This window comes from Coenobita brevimanus, chromosome 18, assembly GCF_032717465.1.
Source record: "Coenobita brevimanus isolate Jiangsu-jjx chromosome 18, ASM3271746v2, whole genome shotgun sequence".
NCBI lineage: Eukaryota > Metazoa > Arthropoda > Malacostraca > Decapoda > Coenobitidae > Coenobita > Coenobita brevimanus.
In genome coordinates, this window is record NC_136971.1 from 2,752,964 (window position 1) to 2,780,120 (window position 27,157).

Genomic DNA, 27,157 nt, shown 5'->3' on the forward strand with positions numbered 1-27,157 from the left:
CTCATGTTTATATGACACACTAATGTTGATGATAGTACACAGTCTAATACTGTATAATATAGATATCTGCATTTCAGTGCTTAAATGATATTAGACGATAATGTTACTTTGTGTGTGTGTGTGTGTGTGTGTGTGTATTTACCTATTTGTAGTATACAGGAATTGAGCAATGCTTGTGTTGTCGTGTCTCCATATCCACATTTATCTAGTCTACTTTTACACACATTTTACTGCACCACATTTTCGTTGAATTCGTTCCAAATATTTATGTATTTACCTAATATACTTAATTGTGATATACACGGAATGTACTATGCTCGTGGATTTCCGTCGCGTTTCTCAGTAAGTCAGATTTAGCTTTAAACTTGTTTAAGTTTTTAGACTGGATGCTCTCTTTGTCCAAGTTATTCCATAAGTGTATACTTCTGTAAGGAAAGCTATATTTCTTGATATCCTTCAAGCAGCTTGACTTTTTCAATTTCATCCCGTGTCCTCTTGTTGCTCTCTTATCCCATACAAACAGATCTTCTCGGTCAATTTTATCTATTCCTATCATGGCCCTAAACACTGCAATCGTGTCTCTCCTCTTTCTCCTTTCTTCTAAGGAAGGCAAATCCAGCTTTTCCAGCCTCTCTCTGTATGACAGATCTGCCAGACTGGGGACCATTTTGGTTGCCATTCTTTGTATTCTCTCAGTCATGTTTATATCTTTCTTTTTGTGTGGGGACCACCACACTACCGCTGCATATTCTAACCTGGGCTGGATCATGGCCACTATCAATTTTTTCATCATCTCCTCATCCATATAATGAAATGCTACTCTTATGTTAGTCAAGAGTTTATACGTCTCTCTAACTATCTTGTTAATGTGTTTTTCAGGTGACAAACTATCTTGGACCAGCACTCCCAAATCTTTCTCTTCTCTCATTTTTGTGATTAATTCATTACCCAACAAATAATTCAGTGATGGCCTTCTGGTACTTTTACGTATTTCCAATATTTTACATTTCTTTACATTAAATTTCATTTCCCACATCCGGCTCCAATCATGTATCCTATCCAGATCCTCCTGCAGCATTTTACAATCCTCCTCAACCTCTACCTTCCTCAAGATCTTTACATCATCAGCAAACAGACTTGCATAACTGTTCACTCCATCAACCATATCATTTACGTAAATCAGGAACATTACTGGCGCCAACACCAAGCCTTGAGGGACTTCACTTGTTACTTCCCTCCATCCAGACTTCCTATCCTTTATTACTGTCCTCATTTGTCTGTCTCTCAAAAAGTCTCTCATCCATTCCAAGAGTTTCCCCTTCAGTCCGCCTATATATTCTAGTTTCCACATTAGTCTCTTATGAGGTACCTTGTCGAAGGCCTTCTCTAAGTCTAAGTACACACAATCCACCCAACCATCTCTCTCCTGTACCACGTCAATCACTCTTGAGTAAAAGCTCAACAAGTTGGAAACACATGCCCTTCCACTTCCGAATCCAAACTGACATTCAGCCAAAATATTCATCTCATCTAGATATTTTATCCATCTGTTTTTCAGGATTCTCTCACACAATTTTGCGACCATGCTGGTTAGAGACACTGGTCTTTGATTCAGTGGTTCTTCCCTGTTTCCTCCTTTATAAATTGGTACCACATGTGCCGTCTTCCATTCTTGTGGCACTTTCCCCTCTTCCAGAGAACACACGATTAAACTGTGAATTTTATCCGCCAGGTGTTTTCTGCATTCCTTCAGTAACCAGTTAGAGATTCCATCTGGTCCTGGGGCTTTCCTTACATCTTGAGTTTCCAGTAATTTATACACTTCCTGTGCCTCCACTTTTATATCTTTTATCACCGGTACATTTCAAATCACTCCCTCCCCTTCCACAAACTCTTTTTCATTAGTGAAAACCGAATGGAAACATTTGTTCATTATTTCAGCTTACATTGCTGCATCTTTATAGATCTCTCCTTTGACTTTCAGTTTGGTGATTCCTTCCTTTTGTTTCAGTTTGCCATTAACAAATCTATAAAACAGTTTGGGTTCATCATTGCATTTGTCTATTATGCCTTTTTCAAAATTCCTTTCTTCTTCTCTACATATTCTTGTGTATTCATTTCAAGTTCTTTCATATTCTTCCTTTGTTCTGTTGTTACCCCTCTTTCTCCAGTTGTTCCATGCCTTATTTCTCTCTTTTTTTTGCTATCATACACCTTCTATTAAACCATTCCTTTTTCCTGATTTCTTTCTCCCTTACTCTTGGTACAAATTTTTCTATCTATCTATCTATCTATAGCCCGACGCCCTAATCCCGCAAAGGGTGGCCACAGACAAAACGCCTCCAAGTCACTCTGTCACCCACCATTTGACTCCCCTCCCCCCAACTCACCCCCCCCTCCCTCATATACCTCTCAACTCCATCCCTCCACCTCATCCTCGGTCTACCCCTCCCTCTCCCTCCCTCCACCTCACCTACATACACCCTCTTAGTCAGTCTTTCATTCTCCATCCTCTCCACATGTCCAAACCACCTCAGTGTATTTCTCCTAATCTTTTCAACCACATCCACATCTACCCCACAACGTTCCTTCACTTCATTCGTCAACCTGTCCCTCCATGTCACTCCACATGCTCCTCTCAAGTAACTCATTTCCACTGCTCTCACTCTTGACTTGTTCCCCTCTTGCAAGGTCCACGCCTTGCTTCCATACGTCAGGGTAGGGATCACAATACCATCATGCAGTGACTTCTTAACTTCCATACTCACCTCCCTATTTCTCATCACTGCTTTCAGTGTGCCAACAACCTTCCTTCCCTGCTGTACCCTTTCACGTACTTCATCCCCCAAAGTTCCATCCTTACTCATCACACTACCCAAGTACTTGAATGCACTCACATTCTCCATATCCTCACCATCCAACCTCACTGCACACTCTGTGACTTCATTCCTCTCAAACACCATAACTTTACTTTTTGTTTACATTAACTTTCAGCTTCCTCCTCCTACACACTGTCCCAAATTCATTCACCAAACCTTGCAACTCCCATTCATCTTCACTCAACAATACTGTATCATCAGCAAACAGCAACACCGGAAGCTTCCAAATCTCACCCTCATTCATTAGGGCCAACCCCACATCCACTGCCCTACCTTGTACCTCCTTTACGACCCCATCCATATATATATTAAACAGCCATGGAGACATTACACACCCCTGTTTCAGTCCCACATTGAGATCAAAGAACTCACTCAGCTCACCATCCACTCGCACCGTAGCCCTAGCTCCCTCGTACATACTCTTCACAGCACTCAACAATTTCCCCCTCCACTCCATATATTCTTAATACCTTCCACATACCTTTCCTATCTATTCTGTCATAAGCTTTCTCCAAGTCCATGAAGGCAGCGTACACTTTCCTTCCCTTCTCTAGATACTTCTCCACTAAACATCTTAGAACAAATATCTGATCTACACACCCTTTTCCCTTCCCAAATCCCCCTTGTTCTTCTCCAACTAGCTCCTCTGTCATATGCCTAACCCTATCAATGAGTATTCTACCATATATTTTACCAGTCACACTAAGAAGGCAAATACCCCTATGGTTACCACATACTTCTCTCTCCCCTTTTCCTTTGTACAGAGGAACAATTATACCTGATTTCCAGTCCTCTGGAACCCTTCCCTCTTCCCAAGCCAATCTACACAACTTCCATATCCACTCCACAACAATCTCATCCCCATACCTAAGCATTTCACCACACACTCCATCAATTCCTGGGGCCTTTCCCAGCTTAATCTTCTTCATCGCTTCCACTACTTCCGACCTACTGATCTCTTCCTCCCTCCTCTCATCTCTTCTTCTCCCAGCCATTCCCCAACCACTTATACTTACACTGCTCTCACTCTCTACATTCAACAAATCCTCAAAGTGCTCCTTCCATCTCCTCAATTTCTCTCTCTTCTCCACCAACAATCTATTATTCCTATCTTTCACTCCCCTACTATTCCCCTTTCACACTGCCTTACTTTCTTTACCTCCTTCCAAAACAGTTTCTTACTCTCCCTCCATTTCACACTCAGATTCCTCCCAAACTCTTCATCCACTTTCTTCTTACTCTCCTTCACCAGTCTCTTAACCTCCCTTCTCCTGCTCACATATACCTCTCTCTTCTCTCTCTCATCTTCTCCCCTACCTCTACTCGCCAACCATTCACCATATGCCTTCTTTTGTTCCACAGCTCGTTTCACCTCATCATTCCACCATGCTGTCCCTTGCACACCCTTGCATCTCCTCCTCACTCCACAAACCGCCTCACACGCTGCGCTTATCTCTTCCGTGAATATCTTACATACGTCTTCCACCCCTTCCATCTGCTCTAGCTCATACCTTCCCAATCTTTCTTCCACTATGCTCTTATACTCTGTCCTCTTCTCACTATCTTGCAATTTCTCCACTCTTCTCACAGGAGCTGCTTCCTCCTGTCTTCCCCTTCGCCTCCTCAACCACTTTCTTTGCAGCTCTACCTTGGCCATCACTAAGTGATGGTCCGAGACTCCATTCCCCCACCCTCTCCACACCCTTGCATCCAACACTTGTCTTCTCATTCGCTCATCCACACACACGTAGTCTATCATTGCCTTTCGTTCAACAAGTTCACCATCCATCCTCCTCATTACTCTCCATGTATACCGGTGGATCATCTTATGACGAAAGTAGGTGTTGGCTATTGCCAACCCCTTACCAGCACAGATGTCCACCAAAGCACTACCATTCCCATCTACTTCCGCTGGCACACCCCACTGACCAACCACTCCATCCACTCGTACATTCCCGACTTTGCCATTCATGTCTCCAATCAACAGCACTCTCTTGCTCCTCCCAAATTATATAGGTCTAGAAAAATATTCCACTTCCTCTGTATCTCTCTTGTTTCTCAGAATTTTCTCCAATCCACATTTTCAAAAAATTTTCTCAATCCTGTAAAATTTGCTTTCCCAAAGTTGTATCTTCCCTGCCTATGAAGCTCGTCTCTTGGCTTGATGTTCCCTATTATCATCTGGAACTCAGTGACCACATGATTACTTTTGCCTACAGGACAGAAATATTTCAATGATTCTATTACATCGGGTTCTTTGGTAAACAGTAAATCTAACCTTGCTGGTGTGTCCTCACCTCGGAACAGTGTCTCTTCTTTGACCCATTGCGTCATCACATTATTCATTATTATATTTAATAATGTAGTGCCCCACGAATCTTCACTGCCTCCTGAGTCTCATTCCTCCCAGTTCACCTCTTTACAGTTAAAGTCACCCACCAAAATTATATTGTTGCTTTTCTCAATTATTTTTTGTAAATAACTAGCCATATCTGACAACATCTCATTGTATTCATCATCATTCCATGCTCTCGTCTTAGGGGGAACATAAACCACCGCCGTATCTCTCTTGCCATTCTCTCCAATTTCTAATTTCATATACAGTAAACCCTCCAATATCCGACGTAATAGGGCCATAGGCAGGTCCGGATATTGGGCCCCAGCTTATGGACTTGTACTTATGGACCCTAACTCAGAGAAACACCTATACAACTCCCTCTGGACATGCATAGCACCTATTTAAGACCCAAATCACACCAATAAGGCACATAAATGACTGAAATAAATGCAAAAGAAGCATAAAATGAGGGTTTTGAGGTAGGTTCATACAATATTAAACATTCTGGTTACTGGCTCCTGGACTGGTACTTATGGACCCTAACCTAGCCTAACTCAGAAAAACACCTTCCTACTGCACATGCATAGCTCCTAACACCCTATTCACACCAATAAAGGACATTAAAGAGTGAAATGAGGTGTTTGAGGTAAGTATAGTATGGAAAAAAGTACAGTATGAAACATTCTGCCTACTTACAGCAAGTCCATGGCTATCTCGATGAATGACCACCTCCTTTCGGACTCTGACAGTAAGAAGGATTTCCTGGAGCACTTCCAGTACACTGTTCATGAAGTCTTGCACTGAACTTAGTCAATTGCACTCAGAAGTCCGTTCTCTTCACAGTGCGCACTCTTGTCAAACTTATGCTCCATTGTAACTTACTAAGTGTTGCACTCTGCACTTTAACTTTTCTCATTCTTCTAACCATTTTCTAAAGCAAAAACAAACAAGTCTATTTACGTTAAATTTTGTTCCAAATTTGTCTTCTCACTCACAACTGTAAATCCTTAACACAACACACTGTTTTTTTCACTGCACAACACTGTAAAATCCCGTGTGGTTTAGTGGAGAAGTTCTTGCTGTTTAATCATTGTCAGAGTCCAAGAGTATCACTGGCAGGTGACCTAGGGGTGCTTCGCTGGGTCACGGTGATGGTGTACCCACTGTAGACGACTCTGAAGATAGGCACAAACTCACGTCGAGCGGTGACTCCACCGTGGCTGATGTACTGGGCTGTGGCTCGGAGCATGAGGGCCTGTCTTGGGGAGGCAACGGAGTGGAGCCAGGGCTGGGCACAGTGGGGGTCACGGGCCTGAAAAAACTGTCAGTGGTTGATTGACGCAAGGACCGACGATTCTGACAATTGATGATGCGCTGCCTGAAACCACACACTTCCTCCACAAGTCCCAAGGGCCCCATCTCCCTGTCACAGTCCGGGTGTTCCGGGTAGTCGAGAACGAAATCTAGGTGTTCCTGGAGTGTGCTCAGCTTGGGGATGGCTGGAGTAGTGTCATGCTGAGCGGAGTCCATATCATCGTCGCCGTTCTCGTCGGAATCTTCAAGCTGGGTACTGACACCTGCAACTGAAGATGCAATCTCGATATCAGACAATGTCTGATACCCAGGATCGCCCTTGTCGTCATCCAACCACTCACGCACATCGTCCACATCAACATCGTTGCCATGCATACATAGCTGTGCATGGAAGTCATCCACGTCAAACCATAGAAAATCGTACTCCACATCCGTTCCGAGAAGCAGACGAGACCAACCATTTTCTAGAGTCTTGACAGGGACTTCCTTCCATGCACTGGCCCAGTTGTAGATTGTAGACTTGATGTTGTAGCGGCGAAGGTTTTCCAAAGTCCGCTGGCCTCGCGTGTCCCGTCCCTCCCTGCGCTCATCCTCGTCCTCGAGAACAACCATCACCTCGTCCAGGAACTTCCATCAGTATAGGCGCTTTGTTGCCACGATCACACCTTGGTCCATTGGTTGGATGAGAGCAGTCGTATTAGGTGGCAGAAACATGCACCTAATCCGGCCATTCTCAGCCACCAAGTCCTTGTTGCACGGGTGAGCAGGTGCATTGTCGAGGAGAAGGAGGGCCTTTACCTGGTTGTGCGGGATTCCCAGTGTCTTCGTCTGGTAATTGATGACCTCCTTGACGAAGTGGCGGTGGAACCAGTCTCTGAAGATCTGGGCTGTAAACCATGCCTTCAAAGAATGGTACCAGACGACAGGAAGGACATCCATCACCCCACGAAGACACCGAGGCTGCTTTGCACGGCCAACAATAACGGGCTTAAGCTGGTGCATGCCATTAGCATTGGCACAACACAAAGCAGATATCCATTGCTTGGAGAGCTTGTGGCCAGGTACACGCTTCTCTGTCTCCTCGGCTAGAGTGTTCGTTGGCAAAGAGAGATAGAATAAACCAGTTTCGTCAGCATTGTAGAGTTGACCGAGAGTGAGGCCCTCCCTGTCGATCAAGCCCTTCACCTTGTGCCGAAACTCGTCAACTCCATCCTCGTTAGCGTCCAAAGCTTCACCATGAGCTTTACGGTTGGTAAGGCCATGCCGTAACTTGAACGCGAAGAGCCAACCCTCGGATGCCTTGAAGTCTAGGGCGTCATGAAGCGTGACGAACTTCTCAGCAGCAGCCTTTAGCTCCGTACCACGTACCATCACACCAGCAGCATTTTGCTGTCGATACCAAATTAATGTGGAGCGGTCGATTTCAGCAAACTTGGGAGTAAACATCACCTTCCTCTCCACATTGCGTTTGCTTCTCGACGAGAAGTCAGCCGTATACTGCATGACTTTGTCTCAGGATCTCTTGATATCGAACAGAGTAGATTGGGCCAGGTTGAACTCGCGGAGGATGCGAGAAGAAGACCACCCTGCATCTACTTTCTCCAATATCTCCCGTTTCTTCTCCAGAGTCAACACCACTCTCTTCATCTTCTCAGGCGGCGGGGCCATCATCACACACACACTAATAAGAGGCCCGAGAGTAGCAGGAGTGCCTGCAGCAGGTAAGGGACCACCACAAAAGCGAGCACGTGGGCAACCATGACGACGAGCGTGCACTTGCGGCAAGAGGCAGGCGGAAAGTGGGGAGGATGCAGGGGCGCTCTATCGAACGTCGGAGGAATGACACACCACAACAAAGCTATCCCACGCTGTGCGCGGCAAGTTCAAATTATGGGCGGAAAAAATTCGTTCCCCCCCCCCACCCGATTTTTTTGCGGTTTTTGGACCATTTTGGGAATATTGGATCCCAGGATGATTATGTCTGGTTAGTGGGGATGTTCGGATATTGGGCGTTCGGATATTAGAGGGATTACTGTATATCACTTCAGCCCTGCCTTGTCCTATTTCCACGGTATCTACATTTATGTTGTTCTTCACTGCTATCATCACTCCTCCTCCGGTTTTTTCTTTTCTGTCTCTTCTCCACAGTTTGTATTTACCATCTCCCAAATAAACATCAGTATCTTTTATTAATTTGGTTTCTACAAAGCACATGACATCAGGTTCATGTTCCCTCAAGAAATCGTTAATTTCAAGCCTTGCCGATATTAAACCATCAACATTAGTATATACCACCTTCAAATTATTTTTTATGGTTTTTATACCCTCATCTCTCCTTCTCCCTGTCGGTACCACTTCCTCAATTTCTGATCTTTCACAGCCATCCCTCTTAGTTTCCTTCACTTCTGTTTCCTCACATACCACTTCCATACTTTCATATCCATCACTCTCCAAAAAAAAGTATTACATTCTTCCTTTGTCCTCTTATCATTTTTTTCCTTTACAGTACTTGTTCCTTCAGTGATTTTAAAACTTCTCTTTCTTCTTCATTCAAATCTTTTCTTATTATAATATTTTCCATCCCTGCCTCTTTGCTTAGTTTCTAGGTCACTTTAAGTTTATCATTTACTACACTTTCTGATGACTTGACTCTCATTGGTCTTGTTTCCCCTTCCTTATAAGGCCCTATCCTCCTTACTTCCTCAATTTCTTTTACCCACTTGTCTCCTTCGGGATCATTCTTGCCTAATATTCTTCTCACCAGGTTCGTGTCTCTCTCGAGTCTCACGGATCTAACCTTTTCTTCCTCCTCCCTGTTTCCAAATATTACCACACATCTGTTCCTTTATACAGTTTCTCTCACTATTTTCTCTTTATATAACCAAATTTTGGTGCCTGGTGGTTTAGTGGGTAATTATTATGCTCCAGTCGGATTGAGCTGGTGACGGTTTATATCCAAGGGGGGTTGGGGTTTATTGCTCACGTAATGCCACTCTGGGATGAGTGAGGTTGGTCACTCTCATCCTAAATGTCAGGACCAACTGCCTAGCCCTGGGCTCCTATGCTCTTCATGGGGCAATGTAGGATTGGATAATGAATGAATGAAAACATGTTTTCCATCACCAATTCCATTAGTTTATTTCCCAATAATTCCTCATTGTTCCCAGCATCCATACTTTCCCAGTCAACTTCTTTACAGTTATAATCTCTCATTACTATTATTCTATTTCTTCATTCAGTTAACATCTTTAGTTTAATAATGGATTCTCTTATTAACTGTTCATAATCTTCTTTTGTCCATCCCCTAGTTTTGGGGGGCATATAGAATACTGTTACCTCTATTTTGTCTCCAAAGCTGTCTTCTATTTCAGTTTCCAAAAGTTCAGTCATGGTATTTTCAATTTCTATGCTTTTTGCTTGTAGGTCATTACGGGTTAAAATCATTATACCTCCCCCAGACTTGCTTTCTCTATCCTTTCCTTCAAATATTATAATTGTGCCATCCAAATAATTTTGTATCAACATCTCGGGGCAATTTAGTCTCCACCAAGCACACAATTTCAGGTTTATTTTCATTTATATAGTCTCCAATTTCCCCTTTCTTAGATATTAACCCATCTGCATGACTGTACATGATACTTAGATTTACTGCACTGGTTTTACCTGTACTCGTTCTTCTCTTTTGTATTCATATCCATCCCCCTTGTTTCCTTCACTTCAGGTTCCTCATATACCGCTTCCTTACTTTCATATCAGTCACTCTCCAAAAAAAAGTTTTACATTCTTCTTCTGTCCTCATGTCATTTTTTTCTTTATTTGTTCCTTCAAAGACTTTAAAACTTCTCTTTCTTCTTCATTCAGATCTTTTCATACTAAAATATTTTCCATCCCTGCCTCTTTACTTGGTTTCCAGGTCACTTCAGGTATATCATTTACTACACTTTCTGATGGCAACTGTCATTGGTCTTGCTTCCCCTTTCTTATATGGCCCTATCCTCCTTACTTCCTCAATTTCTTTTTTCCACTTGTTTCCTTCGGGATCAATCTTGCCCAGTATTTTTCTCACTTGATTTGAGTCTCTCTCGAGTCTCACAGATCTAACCTTTTCTTCCTCCTCCTTGTTTCCGAATGTTACCACACATCTGTTCCTTTCTACAGTTTCTCTCACTATTTTCTCTTTTTTTTTCAATGTTTTCACTACATTTTCTTCCATTTTCTTCTTGTTTATTTCTCTTTCTTCCTGAATGATTTCCCTTAAGCTGACCACTTCTTTCTGTTCTTCTTCCACATGTGCCCACTTTGCCTTTTGCTCTTCTAACACACGACTCACCTTCTCCATTTTGTTACTGCTATCTTCTAGTGTTCTCCTTAATTCGATATTTTCTCTTTTCAAATTCTCGATCTCTCGGTTCGCCGTCTCATTGGCCTGTATCAGACTCTCTGTAGTGTTTTTGGTATTTTGATGCATGTTTCTTGATACTAGGTCCTCTTTTCTAGATCACAAATTCTCAAAATCAGCGTTTTGACTAAATCCATCACGTTTGTTTCACTGTCAAATCCTGGAAATTCGGGTCCCTCGGTGTTTACATTGTCGGCCATGTTTGAGGTTGGTTACAGTAAACAGCTGTTACCGAGATTCCAATAATCATTCATGTGTACTCACTAACAGTAGCTCTTAAATTTTTGCTAGACTATAACAGTACTTTAGACAAGACTAAAGGAGACAGGACAAACATAATTCCTGAAAACTACTTAAGGTTTGCTGCGGTGGTTGAGAGGCAGTCGAGACACGTCCGTTCGCTCTGGCTGGTCTGCTGTGTGTGTGTGTGTGTGTGATATAGTATAATGTACTAGTATAATGTACCAGTACTAACAAAATTCTATAAACAAATATTTAAAAAAGCCAGAGGCCCATATTTATTTCAAGAAAAGGTTCTTATGGCACTGAAAGAAGCGTTAAGGCTAAGTTCTGGTGTCTCAGGTTTTAAAGTGTGACTTTAACCCACAACATCTTGCAGGAATATAGAGATGTGATTATTATGGTTTAGTGTCAAACCTCATTACTGTTTGTGTTCATGTTATTTTTTATATATTATCATTATTATATGATCGTTCATTAAACATAGAGCAATATATAATTGGTATTCCAAGTCAATTTATGTCTTTTGGATAAAGAAGGTGAATTTGTGTCCCTTGAAACTAGTTCAGATACAGCTACCCATCACAGTAAGTTTCCTCATGACCAGAACAATACATATAGTTTCCTCATGACCAGAACAATACATATAGTTTCCAAAACACAGTGGTATCTGAAAGGCATGATTTGCTCAGAAATTTTAATTTTAAATTGCACATGCATTTCATTTCATGCAGATGCTTCTCATTTGGCTGTGGCAGCCATCCTGCTTACCTCTATCTATCCCAGTGAGCATGTGTTGACCTGCTGTCAGTCCCCAGCTGTCTCTGTGTTTGGTGACTCTGAATTTGTTTTTCTGCTTTTTACATGTGTTTCCTCACTCTGTCTGGCAGTAATGATTTTCCCTCCTGTAAAACAGCTTAGGGAAGTACTGACACTTGATCAGAAACATGAGATCTTACAATAAATTTATAATGGGTGAGGCTGCTCTAGGTTAGTGAAGCATTGAACTTTAGTTTTCAGTTTGTGGTAGGTGGAGACACTCATCCTCCTCTCACTCGATGTAGTGCTGCTGTTGGGTGTCTGCCCTTTCCTCTCCTCCATCCTTCTTTCCTTCCATCCTCTTTTGTCATTCTTTCCTTCATTCTTTCCTCGCCCATCTGCCTTCAGGTGACTTTACACTCCCTCTTCTGTCTTTCTTTCCTTCCTCCTTTCCTCTTCCTTCTGCCTGTGGGTGACTCTACACTGAGTGACAAGCCAAATGGTTTCCTATACACCAGGAAACCATTTATTACACTGGGTGGTAACCATATAACCAAATTTTGGCACCTGGTGGTTTAGTGGGTAATTATGGTGCTCCAGTCAGATTGAGCTGGTGAAGGGGTGGTTAGGGTTTATTGCTCACATAATGCCACTCGGATGAGTGAGGCTGGTCACTCTCATTTTAAATGTCAGGAACAATTTGCTTAACCCAGGGCTTCTCCACCTGTCATGGGGCAACATAGGATTGGATGATGAAGATGAAGATGAATAGTTTTCAGTAGTATTCATTACAGCATTCAGCATAGTATTTATTCATATGTAATATAGGTCCAGTATTTGCATATACAATACAGCACTGTACACTGCACTGTATTCAAAGGAAACTGTGTTTGGACTGTTTTGTGGGTGGTGGTGTTGTTTAGTAACCCTGATCTATCTTGCTGGGCAGAACCATCTTCTGCACGTAAGCAAAAAGCTGTCATTACTATGTATTTTGTTTACTTTTATAATGTACAGTATTGCTTTTTAATACCTTTAGTACTGTATGTACTGTATTCATCATCATCATTCATCATCTAATCCTGTGTTGCCCCATGAGGAGCATAGGAGCCCAGGGCTAGGCAAGTTGGTCCTGACATTTAAGATGAGGGTGACCAGCCTTATTCATCGCCAAGTAGCATTATATGAGCAATAAACCCCAACCACTCCATGGCTGTAAACCTGCACCAGCTCAATCTAATTGGAGTGCCATAATTACACACTAAACCACCAGGCTCCATAATTTGGTTATATGGTTATCATCCAGCATAGTAAACGGTTTCCTGGTGTATGAGAAACCATTTGGCTTGTCGCTTAGTGTAGAGTCACTTGTTGACAAAAGGAAAAGGAAAGGAAGAAGGAAAGAAAGACTGAAGTGGAAGGAAGGAAAGGAGAGAGAAAAGAGCAGTCACTTGAGAGCAGCACCACACTGGGTGAGTGGATGGTGAGCGGCCCCGTCCACCGACATGTACTGTATTAAAATTGGGGGCAATTTTTACCTATGTTAGTTGTTCAGTACCCTTGGTCTGTCTGGCTGGGCAGACACACTTACTACAGGCAAGCAACTGCCGCTGTAGGGCTGTCCTGTTCATTGAACTAGTATGCCCTTACAACAAACAGTGTCTCACCACAGTGAGGCGTGGGGAAGGTTGTGGAACCTTAGTTCCTGGATGGACATGACATTTGCATCCCTCCACTTGGTTAGTAGGAGCATCATTGTAGGATCAGCATTACTTCATAGTTTGGTTATATGATTACCACTCAGCATTGTAAATGGTGTCCTGGGTTGCAGGAAACTGATAGTCTTGTCACTCAGTGTAGAGACACCTGAAGTGGAAAGAATAGTAAGAAAAAGTGGCAGAAAGGAAGGGAGGATGGCAGACATTGAAAAGAATGATATGGCAGAGGAAGAATTAGGCAGCAGTTCATCAAGTAAGTGGATGATGGTCACCACCATCTACCATGGGTATGTTAGTATTCAAAGGAAAATGTGATTGGAATGATTGGAGAGGGGGGAAGTATTTTTGGGTTAGCTTTTGCCTAATGAGCAAGTCAGCATATCTTAATTGCCCTTGCCAGAATTAATCCAGTTAAGGGGAAATTTTCTGGTTTTCCCTTGATTTTACTGGTACATTTACCCTTGAAGGCAGTTACCAGGAAGTTGGTGTGTTAAGAACAGTGTTGATTTAGGGAGAGTAGTGGTGGAGCAGGATGATTGGTAGATTACTTCAAGCCAGCCAGAGCAAGAGTACTAGTATGTATGGCAGAGAACAGACAGCTGTGAGAGTTGATGGTGGATTAAGAAAGAGTTCCAACTTGGCTCTTGGATTGAAGTAGGGCTGTGTCATGTCACCTCAAGTGTTTGATATGGATGTGGATAGAATAATGGAGAAGGTGAAGGTAAGGACACAATGGAGGAGTAGTTCTGAAGAGAGAAAGTAATGAGCAGGATTTGTCAGTATTTTTGTTTTCAGATGATTTTGTATTCATTGCATGTGTGAAATAAATGTTACATAGACTAATACAGTAAAAGTCTTATTATTCGGCATCTACGGGACTGGGCCGATGCCGAGAAATTGGATTGGCTGAATAATAAAAAAACCTACCCATTCAGTACCTTATATGTATTGGTAAACACTGTCATCACCACTTATGGTATTGCAGATGTGTTTGGAGTACTGTATACTGTATGATACTGTACAATATTGTAATCAGTGCAGTACTATACTTGAATATGAAGTATATATAAATTAGTGAACATATACAAATGTAATGACACAGTAGGCCTAAAATGTCACAGATAACACTTCCTGGATGGCTGAAATGATACGGAATATTACCTACCCGCTCAGTACATCATTTGTATTGGTGAACACTGTCATCAGTACTTATTTTATTACAAATGTGTTTGGAGTGAGTACTGTATACAGTACTCTCTCCAAACACAAAATAAAGTAGTTGGAAAAATACATAAAATAACTGGAGGAATATGAAATGGTAAGGTCTTTCGGATGAAAGTTAAATGTACATTTAGTGCTCATTGTTTTGTTCACTTTTGTATTTATATGTGAAAGGGAGAGTATTGATGCAAACAGTAATTTATTCCATTAACCACTTAATAACCCCTGGCATTGAACAACTCTTTGTAGTACCGGTATCAGTGACGTCTAGTTAGAGTGAGTTATAAAAAACTGTGAACAATTATGGGAAAGAATGAAGATCACAGGTATGTTTACACACCTCTACGCTACAATTCCAAGCAGTCAGGCAGTCACTTCATCTCAGATGTTTTTGCCCATATGGTAAATGCATCGTAACTTTATCAGTTCTTCCGTAAATCACAACATGGGTTTAGGAAGCTAAAAAACACATTGCTAGGTGCACCAGACGCATCTCTTCGCATCTTTAAGAAAATTAAATGGAAGAAATTTAATCCATCCATGAGTACATAGAGTAAGTTTGTTTCATTCTTCTGAAATCAATTTATTTTTCATAAAGATGTGAAGAGAATCGTCTGGTGCACCTAGCAGTGTGTTTTTTAGCTTCCTAAACCCACGTTATGATTCGCTTTGATTCACGGAAGAACTGATAGTGTTACGGTGCATTTACCGTATGGGCAAAAACGTTTGAAATTAAGCGACCACCTGACTGGTTGGAATGGTAACGTAGTCGTGTAAACATACCAATGACCTTCATTCCCTTCCCATAATTGTCCACAGTTTTTTATAGGACTAACTTGATGTCACCGACACTGGTACTGTATAGGGTTTTTCAATGACGGGGGTTATTAAGGGGTTAATGGAATACATTACTGTTTGCATCAGTACTCTCCCTTTCACATATAAATACAAAAATGAACAAAAGAATGAGAGCTAAATGTACATTTATCTTTCATCAGAAAGAACTAACCAGTTAATATTCCTCCAGTTTATTTTATGTATTTTTCCAACTTTAGGCTAAGTTAGGTTTGGTTAAATTATTAGGTACAATTAAGCTCGGTAAGGTTAGGTTTATTCAGACACTTAGTACAGTTCCTTCCGCCATTATGCTGAGGAATCAAACAAGAGCTGTCACAGCTGTACAGATAAAAACAATGGGGAAACAGATTTAACAAGCAACGTTTATTTATGGGTAATGCATTACAGTATCAGTGGTTCATGGGCTGCGCAATTACGGGGGTAAATTTCATTTTCAGGAAGACGTCAAGAATTAGTGAGGGGGCTTAGAACGTAACCCTCGCTAATTTGAGGGGGGCGATTAGTGTCCTGTATGAAACTGTCTGGATACCTGTATTGTAATCAATATGGTACCATACCTAAATCTGAAAAATATAGAAACTAGTGAACATATACAAGTGTAATGAAACAGTAGGCCTACAAGTCACAGATAACACTTCTTGCACTGCCGAGATGATTCCGAACATCTGCCGAACAGTCAAAGACTTTCGTAAATGAGACTATTTCTCAAAACTGCCGAGATATTGGATCTACCGAATAATCGGGTGCTGAATAATAGGACTTTTACTGTACAAAGGTTTGGAAGTGTGTGTGTTAGACATTTAATTGAAAGATGAGTTTAAATGAAAATAAAATTTAAGTTTTAAAAGAGGTGCTTCAACAGATTGAGATTGAATGACATGGAAATTAAAGATTCATACATGTTCAGGTGTTTATAGTGTTACTTTCACCTTGGCCTCATAACAGCGATGACCTCCTTATTGTTTTATTCTTGCTACTTTTAGATAATTTTATTTGACTCTGTGAAAGCTGCTTATAATGAAGGAGTTAAAAACAGTCTCCACTAAATTCTTGTACAGTGCTGTAAAAGATCTCCCCAGAGCTAGATAAGACAGTCAAGTGGTAGCAAGAACAAAATGTAGATGTCCTCTGGCTAAAGTGATTAAATGTCTGACTTCTGTATGGTCTATCAAGTGTTGTAGTGTGTTTTAGTGAGGGTAGGAGCCCAAGCAGGGCTTGCATAATTCATCACTGAACGTATATATTGTTTGTATACTGTGGTGGTGGTTTCTTTGTTGTGTCCAAATGTTGTATGGGCAAGTGACCTCAAGGCATTGAGTCTTGGTGTTAATTTATTTTTAATGTTTGTGATGTGTTGTTTAATTGACATTGATGTATTGTATGTTACACGAAGGATTTTGTGTGTGTGTGTGTGTGTGTGTGTGTGTGTGTGTGTGTGTGGTAGGGGAGTGTTGTTTATGGTGAGGTGTGGAATGTTTGTCTGGTATGTGAGAAGGGTCACTGTAGATTTGGCTGGGGCTATTTTGAGCCTGTCTGCGGTGAACCATTCATGTAGTGTGTTGAGGTAAGGATGGAGGATGTGTGTGGCTGTGTTTGCATTTTGGTGTGTACATGTAAGTGTTATGTTGTCTGCATGGGAAGCTATATGTATCTGTGGTGTGTGGGGTGTGGGTATGTTGTGCATGTATAGGTTAAAGAGTGTAGGGGACAAAACAGATCCTTGGGGGATGCCATTTGTGAAGTTTCTGATTTTCGAAGACAGACCGGCAAATGTTACATGTGCACATCTGCCTGCTAAGTTGTGAGAATATGTAAAGGAGGGTGGTGTGTAGTGGGATGAGATGTTTCTGAGTAGAGATAGAAATGCCCTGAAGTCTTTTTGTTGCAGCCATCCATCACAGATTGTGGCATCAGGCAGTAGACAGACAGACAGCTACCCCTTCATCTATATAAGAGAAGTAGGTGAAAGAAAGCAGGGGTACCTGTAGGGACATAAATATTTTAGAGCTTTAGAGGCTGGACACCAGTTTATCCCAGGTGAAAAGATGGCAGTTTCTAACAGAGACGTAAAGGAGCAGGCATCTTGTAGAAAAATATTCCATCCGTTTACATAAAGAAATATCAGAATTACTGTTTTGAGAAAAATCTCTGTTGAATTAACATCTTTGAAGGTGTACATTTGGGTCAAACTAGAGACACCAGACTATGGCCATAAGGCATCTTGGAATGCTGAGCTGAGCTGAAGAAGTTAATGATTTATTACTGAAGTACAGTATTTTGTTTTTGCTGTTTGGTTTGTGGATGTTGTGTAGAATTAACATCTAATTTATGGTAATTTTTTAAATTTCACCTTTATTGCATATGTCTTCACTCACCATGGATATTTCAGTCATTAGTGTATAAGGCTTCATGGCCTGTTTATTACTTATCATTCATTATATGAAAGTTTGTATTCATTATGTGAAATTGTGTGTAAGTGTATGGAATGATCAGGACATTTGTATTTGTTATGTTTGTGTTTTTTGTACATCTTTACTGTATTCTGCCCATATTACATCTAGCTTTCCTGTTTTAACCCATTAAAACTGTTTGTAATTTCTTACAGTAGTTGTTGTATTGTTATATTATATTTAGAGTGTGTCTCTATATTTTGTTTTTAGTACATGTTTCTAACTGTTTTTATATTTTTGTGGCAGAATTGCCAGGTGGTAATGAGGGAGCCATATCGAGATGGGCGAGAGAACACCTGGACTGGTCTGGGGTTCATGAGGGTCTTTGCAAGCTCCTATCTTGAGTTTGAGATTGAGAACATTGAGAGGAGTATGGAATATGACCTGGTGATCAGCTACGAACCCCAGGTATTTTGAACAGAACACAGGACCTTCACAGTATGTCATAGTATTCATCTGGGGCATCTTTCTCACTACTGAGAACCTGTTAGCTGGAGATGAGTATTGCAGAAATGTATCCTGGTTGAATTACTTGTTTTGTTTACTGTTTCCGTTACCTTTTAAAATTTCATCAATTAGACTTATTCTTCTGCTTTCTTGTTATCTAATTACAAATGGTATCATACAATTGCTTCCATACTTGTGAACTTTTAAGATATGAATATTTTTAGAGACCTGAGTTTATTTTGTGAAGCAATGACAGTTATTTTGTCTGACATTTAAAAACATTTTCTACAGTATATACTTAATATAATGTAATAAGTGATATTTTGATTAACTTGAAGCCATTTGTATAACCATGGTGAGGCTATTTCATTTTTTGTTTTCATGGGTGATTAGTACAGTACATATTTAGCTATACAATTCCAGTAGCCCAATACTTGGGCTAAGTTTGTGAGCCAGTGGAGTTTTTGGACATTTCTCCTAAGCTGCACGTCCTTGTTCATCAGGCAGCGAATCGTTACCTGAAAGTATATTGTCTGGCAGGTTGTATGCTAGGGAAATGAAATAGACTTTCTCTCTCTCTCTCTCTCTCTCTCTCTCTCTCTCTCTCACGTTCATGTTGTATTCTGGGGAAATAAACTGGACTCTCTCTCTCTCTCTCTCTCTCTCTCACACACACACACACACACACACACACACACACACACACACAGTGCTGGCACCAATTATGTTAGTAGTATATATATATAAATGACATAGACAGTAATACTGGAAATGGAAACTATCCAAATATGTTTGCAGATGATGCAAAAATGCAAAGGAAAATTACACAGATTCTTACAGAGCTACAAGAACTTTAAATGAGCTTCATGAATGGTGCAATAAATGGCAAATGGAATTTAATGTGGACAAGTGTCATGTAATTAAGTTTGGTAAAAGTGGAAAAAGAACAGATTGGGATTATAAATTAGGATGTTCAACCCTACACATATCAGAAATGGAGAAGGACCTAGAAGTAATTATCAGTAACAGACTATCTCTGGGTGACCACATGAGTGAGAAGGTATGTAACATGTATACACTTCTTGCTTACATAAGAATAGCATTCACATATATAAATGAAGACTTGGTGAGAAAGATAATAGCATCATTCATCAGACCGACCCTGGAGTATGCATCAGTAGTATGGAATCCTCATCTCAAAAAACACATAAATAAAATTGAATAAGTACAAAGGGCAGCTACAAAATGGGTACCAAGCTTAAAGAATCCAAGCTGTGAAGAAAGGCTAGAAAACTGGACCTACCAACATTACAAGAGAGAAGGAAAAGAGGAGACATGATTATACTATATAAATGCATCTTGGGGAAAGAGAAAATAGACATCAATGAATATATATCCTATGGGGAGGCATCAGCAAGAGGACACCGCATAAAACCGCATAAAAAAAGAGAGGTAACAAAGACTTAAGGAAATTCAGTTTCCCAAATAGGGCAGTTGATCGGTGGAATGCACTACTGAATGAAACAGTGTGTGCCAAAACTATTCATAAATTTTGGGATATGTATGATAAAAATGGTTTAATAGATGGGACAGTACGAGCTTGACTCGTTTGTGTAAAGATATAATTAGGTAATACATACACACACATGCACGCACGGATGCACACACTCTTAAGGGAGCCTCATAGGAAGGGTTTGTGGCTGCAACCCACCGAAATGGAAGGTTCCAGATCTAGAGGTATAGATTCATTCGTGAATTTCGACTAAAACTTTTTTAGTTACAAACTAACTTGCAGAGCACAAAGGAAGTTTCAGGGCCAATTAAGTTTGTAAGTTGGGAAGCAACTGTATTCCTGTGTAGCACTTTAACGCATTTGTGAAGACAAACCTAGGCAGTATGTCGTTATATAATTGTCCATTCCTCCTCATTTTATTTGACCACACCATAATTGACTGACTACATTACATATACTTCAGTTCTTTCTTTCATCCTGGATTTCACCTTCATTGCTTTCTTATTTTTTTGGTCAACTGCACTCTTATTGATAGCTTCTCAGATTTACACCTGCTCTTAGTTTTTCTTTGTGATAGTTTTTCATTCACACAACATAGGTATCCTTCCATGTGAAATTCACTGAAATGCCATTAAGATATGGAGTTCTCCAGCACCCACCTCAATTTACCTAAATTCTGTGCCTGGATAGTGTGATTATCCCCCCCTCCTTTTTTAAATGGAATTGGGACCATAATAATCACAGATATCCTTTGTGATTCGTTAACCCCTTGATTGCCTATAGCATTCCAGAAATGCCGATTGGTAGACTGTGTTGCACATTCTGGAAGAGCCACATGAAATATTGTGAACTCTTCGGTCATTTTTCATGCCTACTGCATGCTGATGCTTGATGAGTGGGTGATGAATTGTTAGTGTTGAGTGTTAACTTTGTCTGACTGAAATGTTACCATGTTTCGTTAGGTATAATTGGTTCAAAACACATGGTGAAAACACGATTTTTAAAACCGATTTTCCCACACCATGGACATAGGAAATGTTTAGGGCCGCTGCAGCCTAGGGGTTAAGGGAATGGTTTCGGAGACAGTGTTGTGGATGTGGGGGGGGGGGAGAAGATTACCAAGGATTTCAAGGGATTATTCAATAAAGAAATGAGTGAACACCATTTCTTCATGTAAAGTTGCTCTTTATTCAATATAAAAGTTGTTTTGAAGTAAGATTGTGTGTGTGTGTGTGTGTGTGTGTGTGTGCGCGTGCGCACACACACGCATACGCGTGCATGTGCAAATCCCTCAGTCTTGAACCAGAATCATGTCTAATGCAAAGTTGTTGTACTTTAAGTAATGAATGATCATATTGCCTGTTTATTTTGACTTTAACCACAACCCTGACTTTAAGCATTGCACTTCAATGACATAAATTGATATTTGATATAGCTGCCATCAGAAAACTGTGTGTGGCTTTAGAGAGAATTTTCAAACTGAAGGAGTCAGATGTAGCCTTCATTAGCTCCTGCAGTACTCAAGGTTGTCCAAAGATGAATAAAATTGAATGGTGAAAGCAGGAATGAAATGAAATAACTTCACTGGATCCAAAGAATTAAAGATAATTTGCAGGTTCTGTTTACAGTACCATTTTATGAAAAAAATTGACATTTTGGAACACATCTCAGATTTATAATGAGGACTGCCAGTATATGATTGATTCTTTTACAGTTTCAGGGCAGTTGGGATAATGTGATGGTGACTATTGAACGACCAGGCCCTTTAGACCCCAATGGTCCTTGTGCCAACACCAGACCCACAGATGATCAGATGGTCATCAATTTACCCAGCAGTAAGTACACTATAGTTACAAAGATGGAGATGAAACCTTCCAGTGCAGTGACACCTTTTTTATTTTGTCACCTTATTCACCAGATAAGTTCATATAGTTTGTTAGAGATGCCTTGATGTGAAGGGGTTTAGAATAGTTTCCATTAACCACTTTAGGTTGTTTATTTTATTCTTCCTGCCACCAGATGATTAAGAGAAAAATCGCAGTGAAGAGGTTGCTCCATATACCCCAGGGATGTCATACCAGAGCTCAATAAGATAATCTTGCATTGGCCAATATAAAGTCAGATAATTCTTATGCAGGATGAAAAGGCTAGTGAGATTTTTTTTTTTTTTTTCTTTTTACCTTTAAAATTCAAGGATATCTTACTAAAGCTCAATAAAATCTTCTGACATCAGCCCAACTTAAATAAGAGATGCTTGGTGCCCAGGCTGAAGGGGCCAAGAGAGTGAGTGAAACAAAGTACTTGATGTGGACAGCACACCAGAATCCTCATAAAATATGGTGATAATGAAGTCTTGAAAGTAATTGAAGGGAGCCTTAAGAGAGAGAGAGAGAAAAAAATATATATAAATGATAAACTCATTGCTGTTAGAACCATTACTAGATGTTAAACTTTGTACATTTACACTCAACTGTTTCCTACTGGCGGCACCAGTAGGGAGAGACTACATACTTCAGACATCCATTGCCCAAGAATGTTAGGTGCCAAAAACTAAAGACTGAGAAGAATGCAAAGATGTTTTGAGCCACTGAGTTTTTATTTATTTATTTATTAATATTTTTTTTTTTATAGCTTAATGTATATACAGTTACCAGCACTGATAAATAGTACAGTGGTTGGTGTGTTTTGGTAGTTGTGGCAAGAGTGTGCTTGTTTACATTGTAGCTCCAGGGTATTACTGGACTGGCAAGCCCCATTATCACAATCAGATTACAGGATTTTGATATTTCCTCTCCATATAGGCAAAAATACTTGGCATAGAAAGTATGTGTATGCATGTCACATCCATATGAAATATAGCTGCTTATATAATTTAGATGGACAGTGTCTATTTTTCATTTGGGTAAGGGTGTTAGACTTGATTCAGGTTAGGTGCAACATGGATGTACTGAAACAATCAAAGATTTTTTAGTAGGTTAAGGCATGGTGTGCACACAGTAGATGTAAAGTATATACAAAATATTATACGGAAAATAACATGTTTTGCAGATTTGGAGCTATATATAAGTATCAGGAAAGGAAGCAGACGGAGTTTGAAGGATTCAGATGAGTTCATCTTTCCTTATGAGGGCCAGCTATGGGATGATCATGCAAGAAAATATTTATTTCTGAATTATTTCAAACTTTATTTATGTGGAATATTGATATGAAGAATGAAATGACAAGGAAACTAATGGCCATGATAAAGAAGCTGCCTTTCCTTCATTCTGACACACTCCCAATCCCTTCTGCCTGTGTCATGCCTATTGCTAGACTCTGACACTCCATCATTCACACCTTCACATCCAACCATACTTTGTTTTTTTTTCTCTCTCTCTCTCTCTCTGATGATGTCTTATGCATATGGAGGAGAGGATTTGTGTTTGAGTGAGTTGTGTTTCTTTATGAGATGAGGAATCTGCTGTGTAAAGTTTGGGTTGCGGTGGCTTCTTTTGCCTCGTAGCATATGGTGTTTGTACATGTTACCTATTAACTCGCAAAATTTCATTATATGCATGACAGTGTTCATGTTCTATGTGTTGTTTAGTGTGCTGTGTTGCTATATTTTTTCCATCAACTTTGTTCAGTTTACTTTCTTGTCCTATGTGTAAGTGATTGTGATAATTCTGGTTTGGTAATAATGATAGGGAGGTGATTGAAGTAAGTTTGGGTTCCATCTGTCAGGTTCTGTCTGCACTTCAGCACAGTAATAGTAGAGAGGGGTAAATGAAGAGAAGTGGAGAGCAGAGTGCCTCAAGGAAGAAAGGTAGCTGGTTCTAAGCAAGCCTTGATGTAAACACTGAACTTATTATGGAGGCTGCAGGAGCATTGCATGAAGGTGTTTTTGGGCCCACATTATTATATAAGTATAGGTCATTGGTATGGTGGTTTGGCATGAGTTTGAAAAGTAAAAAGAGTGAGGACAGCAGAAGTGGTACTGTTATGAAATGTCTGGGTTACATAGATTAATAGACATTCATGAAAGTTTTAAGAGTAGAAAGTTGGAGAAAAGAACTCCTATGGTGCTTGAAGCTCTCCCATATGACTTCAGAAATGGACACTAATGAGAGATGATGTTTGCTGATGACTTGTTTTTGATAAAACAAAAGTGATGACATTGAGGGCTGGTGGTGGTACTGATAAAACATAGGGAGTGTGACCATGTCCAGTTTGCAACAAAGGTGTGAGAAGTAACTTCATCTTGTGCAGTGCTTACGAAGAGTGGGTGCATTAGAGATGATGTGATATTAGAGGTAGGCTGTGAAATAATGTTGATTTTTTATGTGTAATGTGTTGGGAAGAGCATGTAGATTAGGGCAGGGCAAGAAGCAATAAACTTGACATCAGTGATTCTGATTATCAGTGCCAGTGGAATCAGTGAAGTCTATTCCTCAAAGTAAGCAAAGAGTGTCATAGAGTTCGGTAATCCCTCAGAAATAACAAACCCCTTGTGTAAAGCAAACTTTCAGATGCAGTGACCCACCCCTCCCCCCAGTTAGTTCGTTATATCGAGGGTTTACTGTATTTGCTGGAAATACAGTCATGCATAATAATCACGTATTTGTTTTTTCATTTGTACTTGGAAATACAGTAAAATCAATATTTGTATTTGTATTTGCATAAACAAAATAGTGTACTTGTATCAGCATATATATTTGGTCACTTGTATTTGACCCCATCCCTGGTGTCATGTCAGATGAAGTAGTATTTTACATAAGTCTATATAAGGGATCATTAACCAACAAAAGGAGAGAGTTGTCCTATATATGGGACCATTGACTAACAAAAAGAAAGTTAGTTCCAAGGTTTGAAAAACACTTGGAACCATCAAACCATCATTTTGTGGTCAGATCCCCCACCTTTAATAATGCCAATTATGCCTAAAAGGTATAAATTTACTGCTTTCACATAGGACACTTCTTAATAGGGGAAAAAGTTTCCACAGATGACCAGCTGACATCAGGATTGATCATTTATATTTTCTTTTGCAGGTCGTCGCCAGGTTACCCTCTTCCCGCCAGTATGTTTAGAATCTGGAAAGAGATACAAAGTCCGCATTGACTTTAGAAGGTCTAATGCTCATACAGATCATCCATCAGCATCTGTTCTTATAGATTCGGTAAGATAAGCGGTGTTTTTCAACTTTCTTCCTTTTACAGTAAGTCCTTTTCTTGCATGACCTAGTTTGCTTTGAGTATCTGTTACAGGTGATATTGATTTATACTCTCACACCAGTTGCGAGGGGAAAATCCACAGATTGCACAATTTGGATTCACCACCCAGAAAATCTAAACATTCCTCCTGCCTTCTCCCTTGCTTTGGTTTGCCGTATGTAGGCTGATGTGAGCTATACATACTGTGTCGTCATCCCTTATTTATATAAAGTGGAATTACAGTATCTCGCATTACTCAATGGTTTCAGGGTTAAAATGCGGAGAAACCCTCCTAATACTTATTATAAATCCTAAATCAACAATACTGAAGGAAAAATGTCTCACAAAATAAAACCCACAGATAATGGTGATGTTGAAATCACGAGTGCCATCAAATCAGCAAAATAAACATCCAAAAATATATTATTAGACACATTTAATTCTCTATGTGGGATGATATTTACGCGGGAAAACCCGTGATTAAGTGGGAACCCTGCCTGTGAGTGCTGTAAGCAAGATCATCAACACGATACTACAGCATGTCAGCGCAAGCAGATTATTGCTTTTTATTTAGCAAAGCTTCCAGCAAGACAGATATCCCAGCAGCTGAACATCAAGTAGGGGACAGTTAACGGACAGATAAGCGATGTAGAGAGAGTAGAACATAGAAAATTTGCCAAATGGAGCCCCTCGTAGCATAACACAAGACCAAGACAGACAGATTATTGCATGTGCCCAAGAACAACCCCTAACCACCTGTGTTGGTATTAAGAAGCAAATTAATCTGCTGGTGTCATTTAAGTTAGTGAAAGTGAAAGCAGTGCACTTATTGGGGGAAAATTGGTCATTTTTATTCACATGATGAAAATCCAACATGTAAATAAATATGTAGGGCAGTGTCATGAAAGAGCTGAAGAGAGAGTGGGTGATAGTCAAAAGCAAGAGTGCTACAATGAAGAGAGCTAAAGACAAAAAGGATTGTATAAAAAGGGGGAAGGGGGATCGTGACAAAGGCCGGGACATCCATTTCCATCCACGGCATGATAATGACTGACTTACCTAAGGCCTGGCGTGCAGTGTTGCCAAAGGAAAATTTTAGAAATCCGCTAGATTGGTCTCAAAAGTGGTAAAAATCCTCCAGACTGAGAGACATTAAGGAAAAAAACATTAGACAGGACTTTAAAAGAACACCAGATATCTATCTATTGCCAGACGCCACAATCCCGTAAGGGGTGGCCTTTGACTTTGAGTTGTTTGTTTTACGGGGAGGGGCACTAACCCTCCACCAACTCACTTGCTGACATGTAGGGAGCGCGTATGGTTTGGTTAGATGGTTACCACCCAGCATTGTAAATGGTTTCTTGGCTTACAGGAAACCATTTGGCTTGTCAGTCAATGTAAAGCCACCTGTAAAGGAAAGAAAAGCAATAAGAAGTGACAGGAAAGATGGGAGAAACAAGAAGAGAGGAGGGCAGGCACAGAAAAAGAATGATAAAGGCTAAAGAAGAAATAGGCAGCACTACATCAAGTGAGTGGATGATGGTTGCCACCACCTACCACCAACACCAGATATACAGAAAATATTTAAATTTTTACCAGCTAGATTGCTTTTAAGATCTCTAAATTTAGTGGGAAAATTGCTATATTGGTAACACTACTGGCATGTGTCGTGACGAGTGGAAACATGTCAGATGTCGCCTTTTATTTAATTATTGTTATTGACCAAAAAGAATAGTAATAAATCCTAAACATAACTAATATCTTTGCAAGATTAATATTGTTACACCATGAATAATGTTTGCAGGGCAGGCAAAGATTGTTTCGATCAC

General features: G+C 40.3%; 1 protein-coding gene across 1 annotated transcript in view; it reads left to right on the plus strand.

Moving 5' to 3' along the window:
• LanB1 (laminin subunit beta-1) overlaps positions 1-27,157 on the plus strand; it is a 179,607-nt gene that overhangs the window by 99,145 nt on the left and 53,305 nt on the right. Inside the window, exons 16-18 of the mRNA XM_080266111.1 lie at positions 18,423-18,584; positions 21,851-21,971; positions 25,167-25,294. Coding sequence (XP_080122237.1) covers positions 18,423-18,584; positions 21,851-21,971; positions 25,167-25,294 — 411 coding nt within the window. The remainder of the gene's footprint in view (positions 1-18,422; positions 18,585-21,850; positions 21,972-25,166; positions 25,295-27,157) is intronic.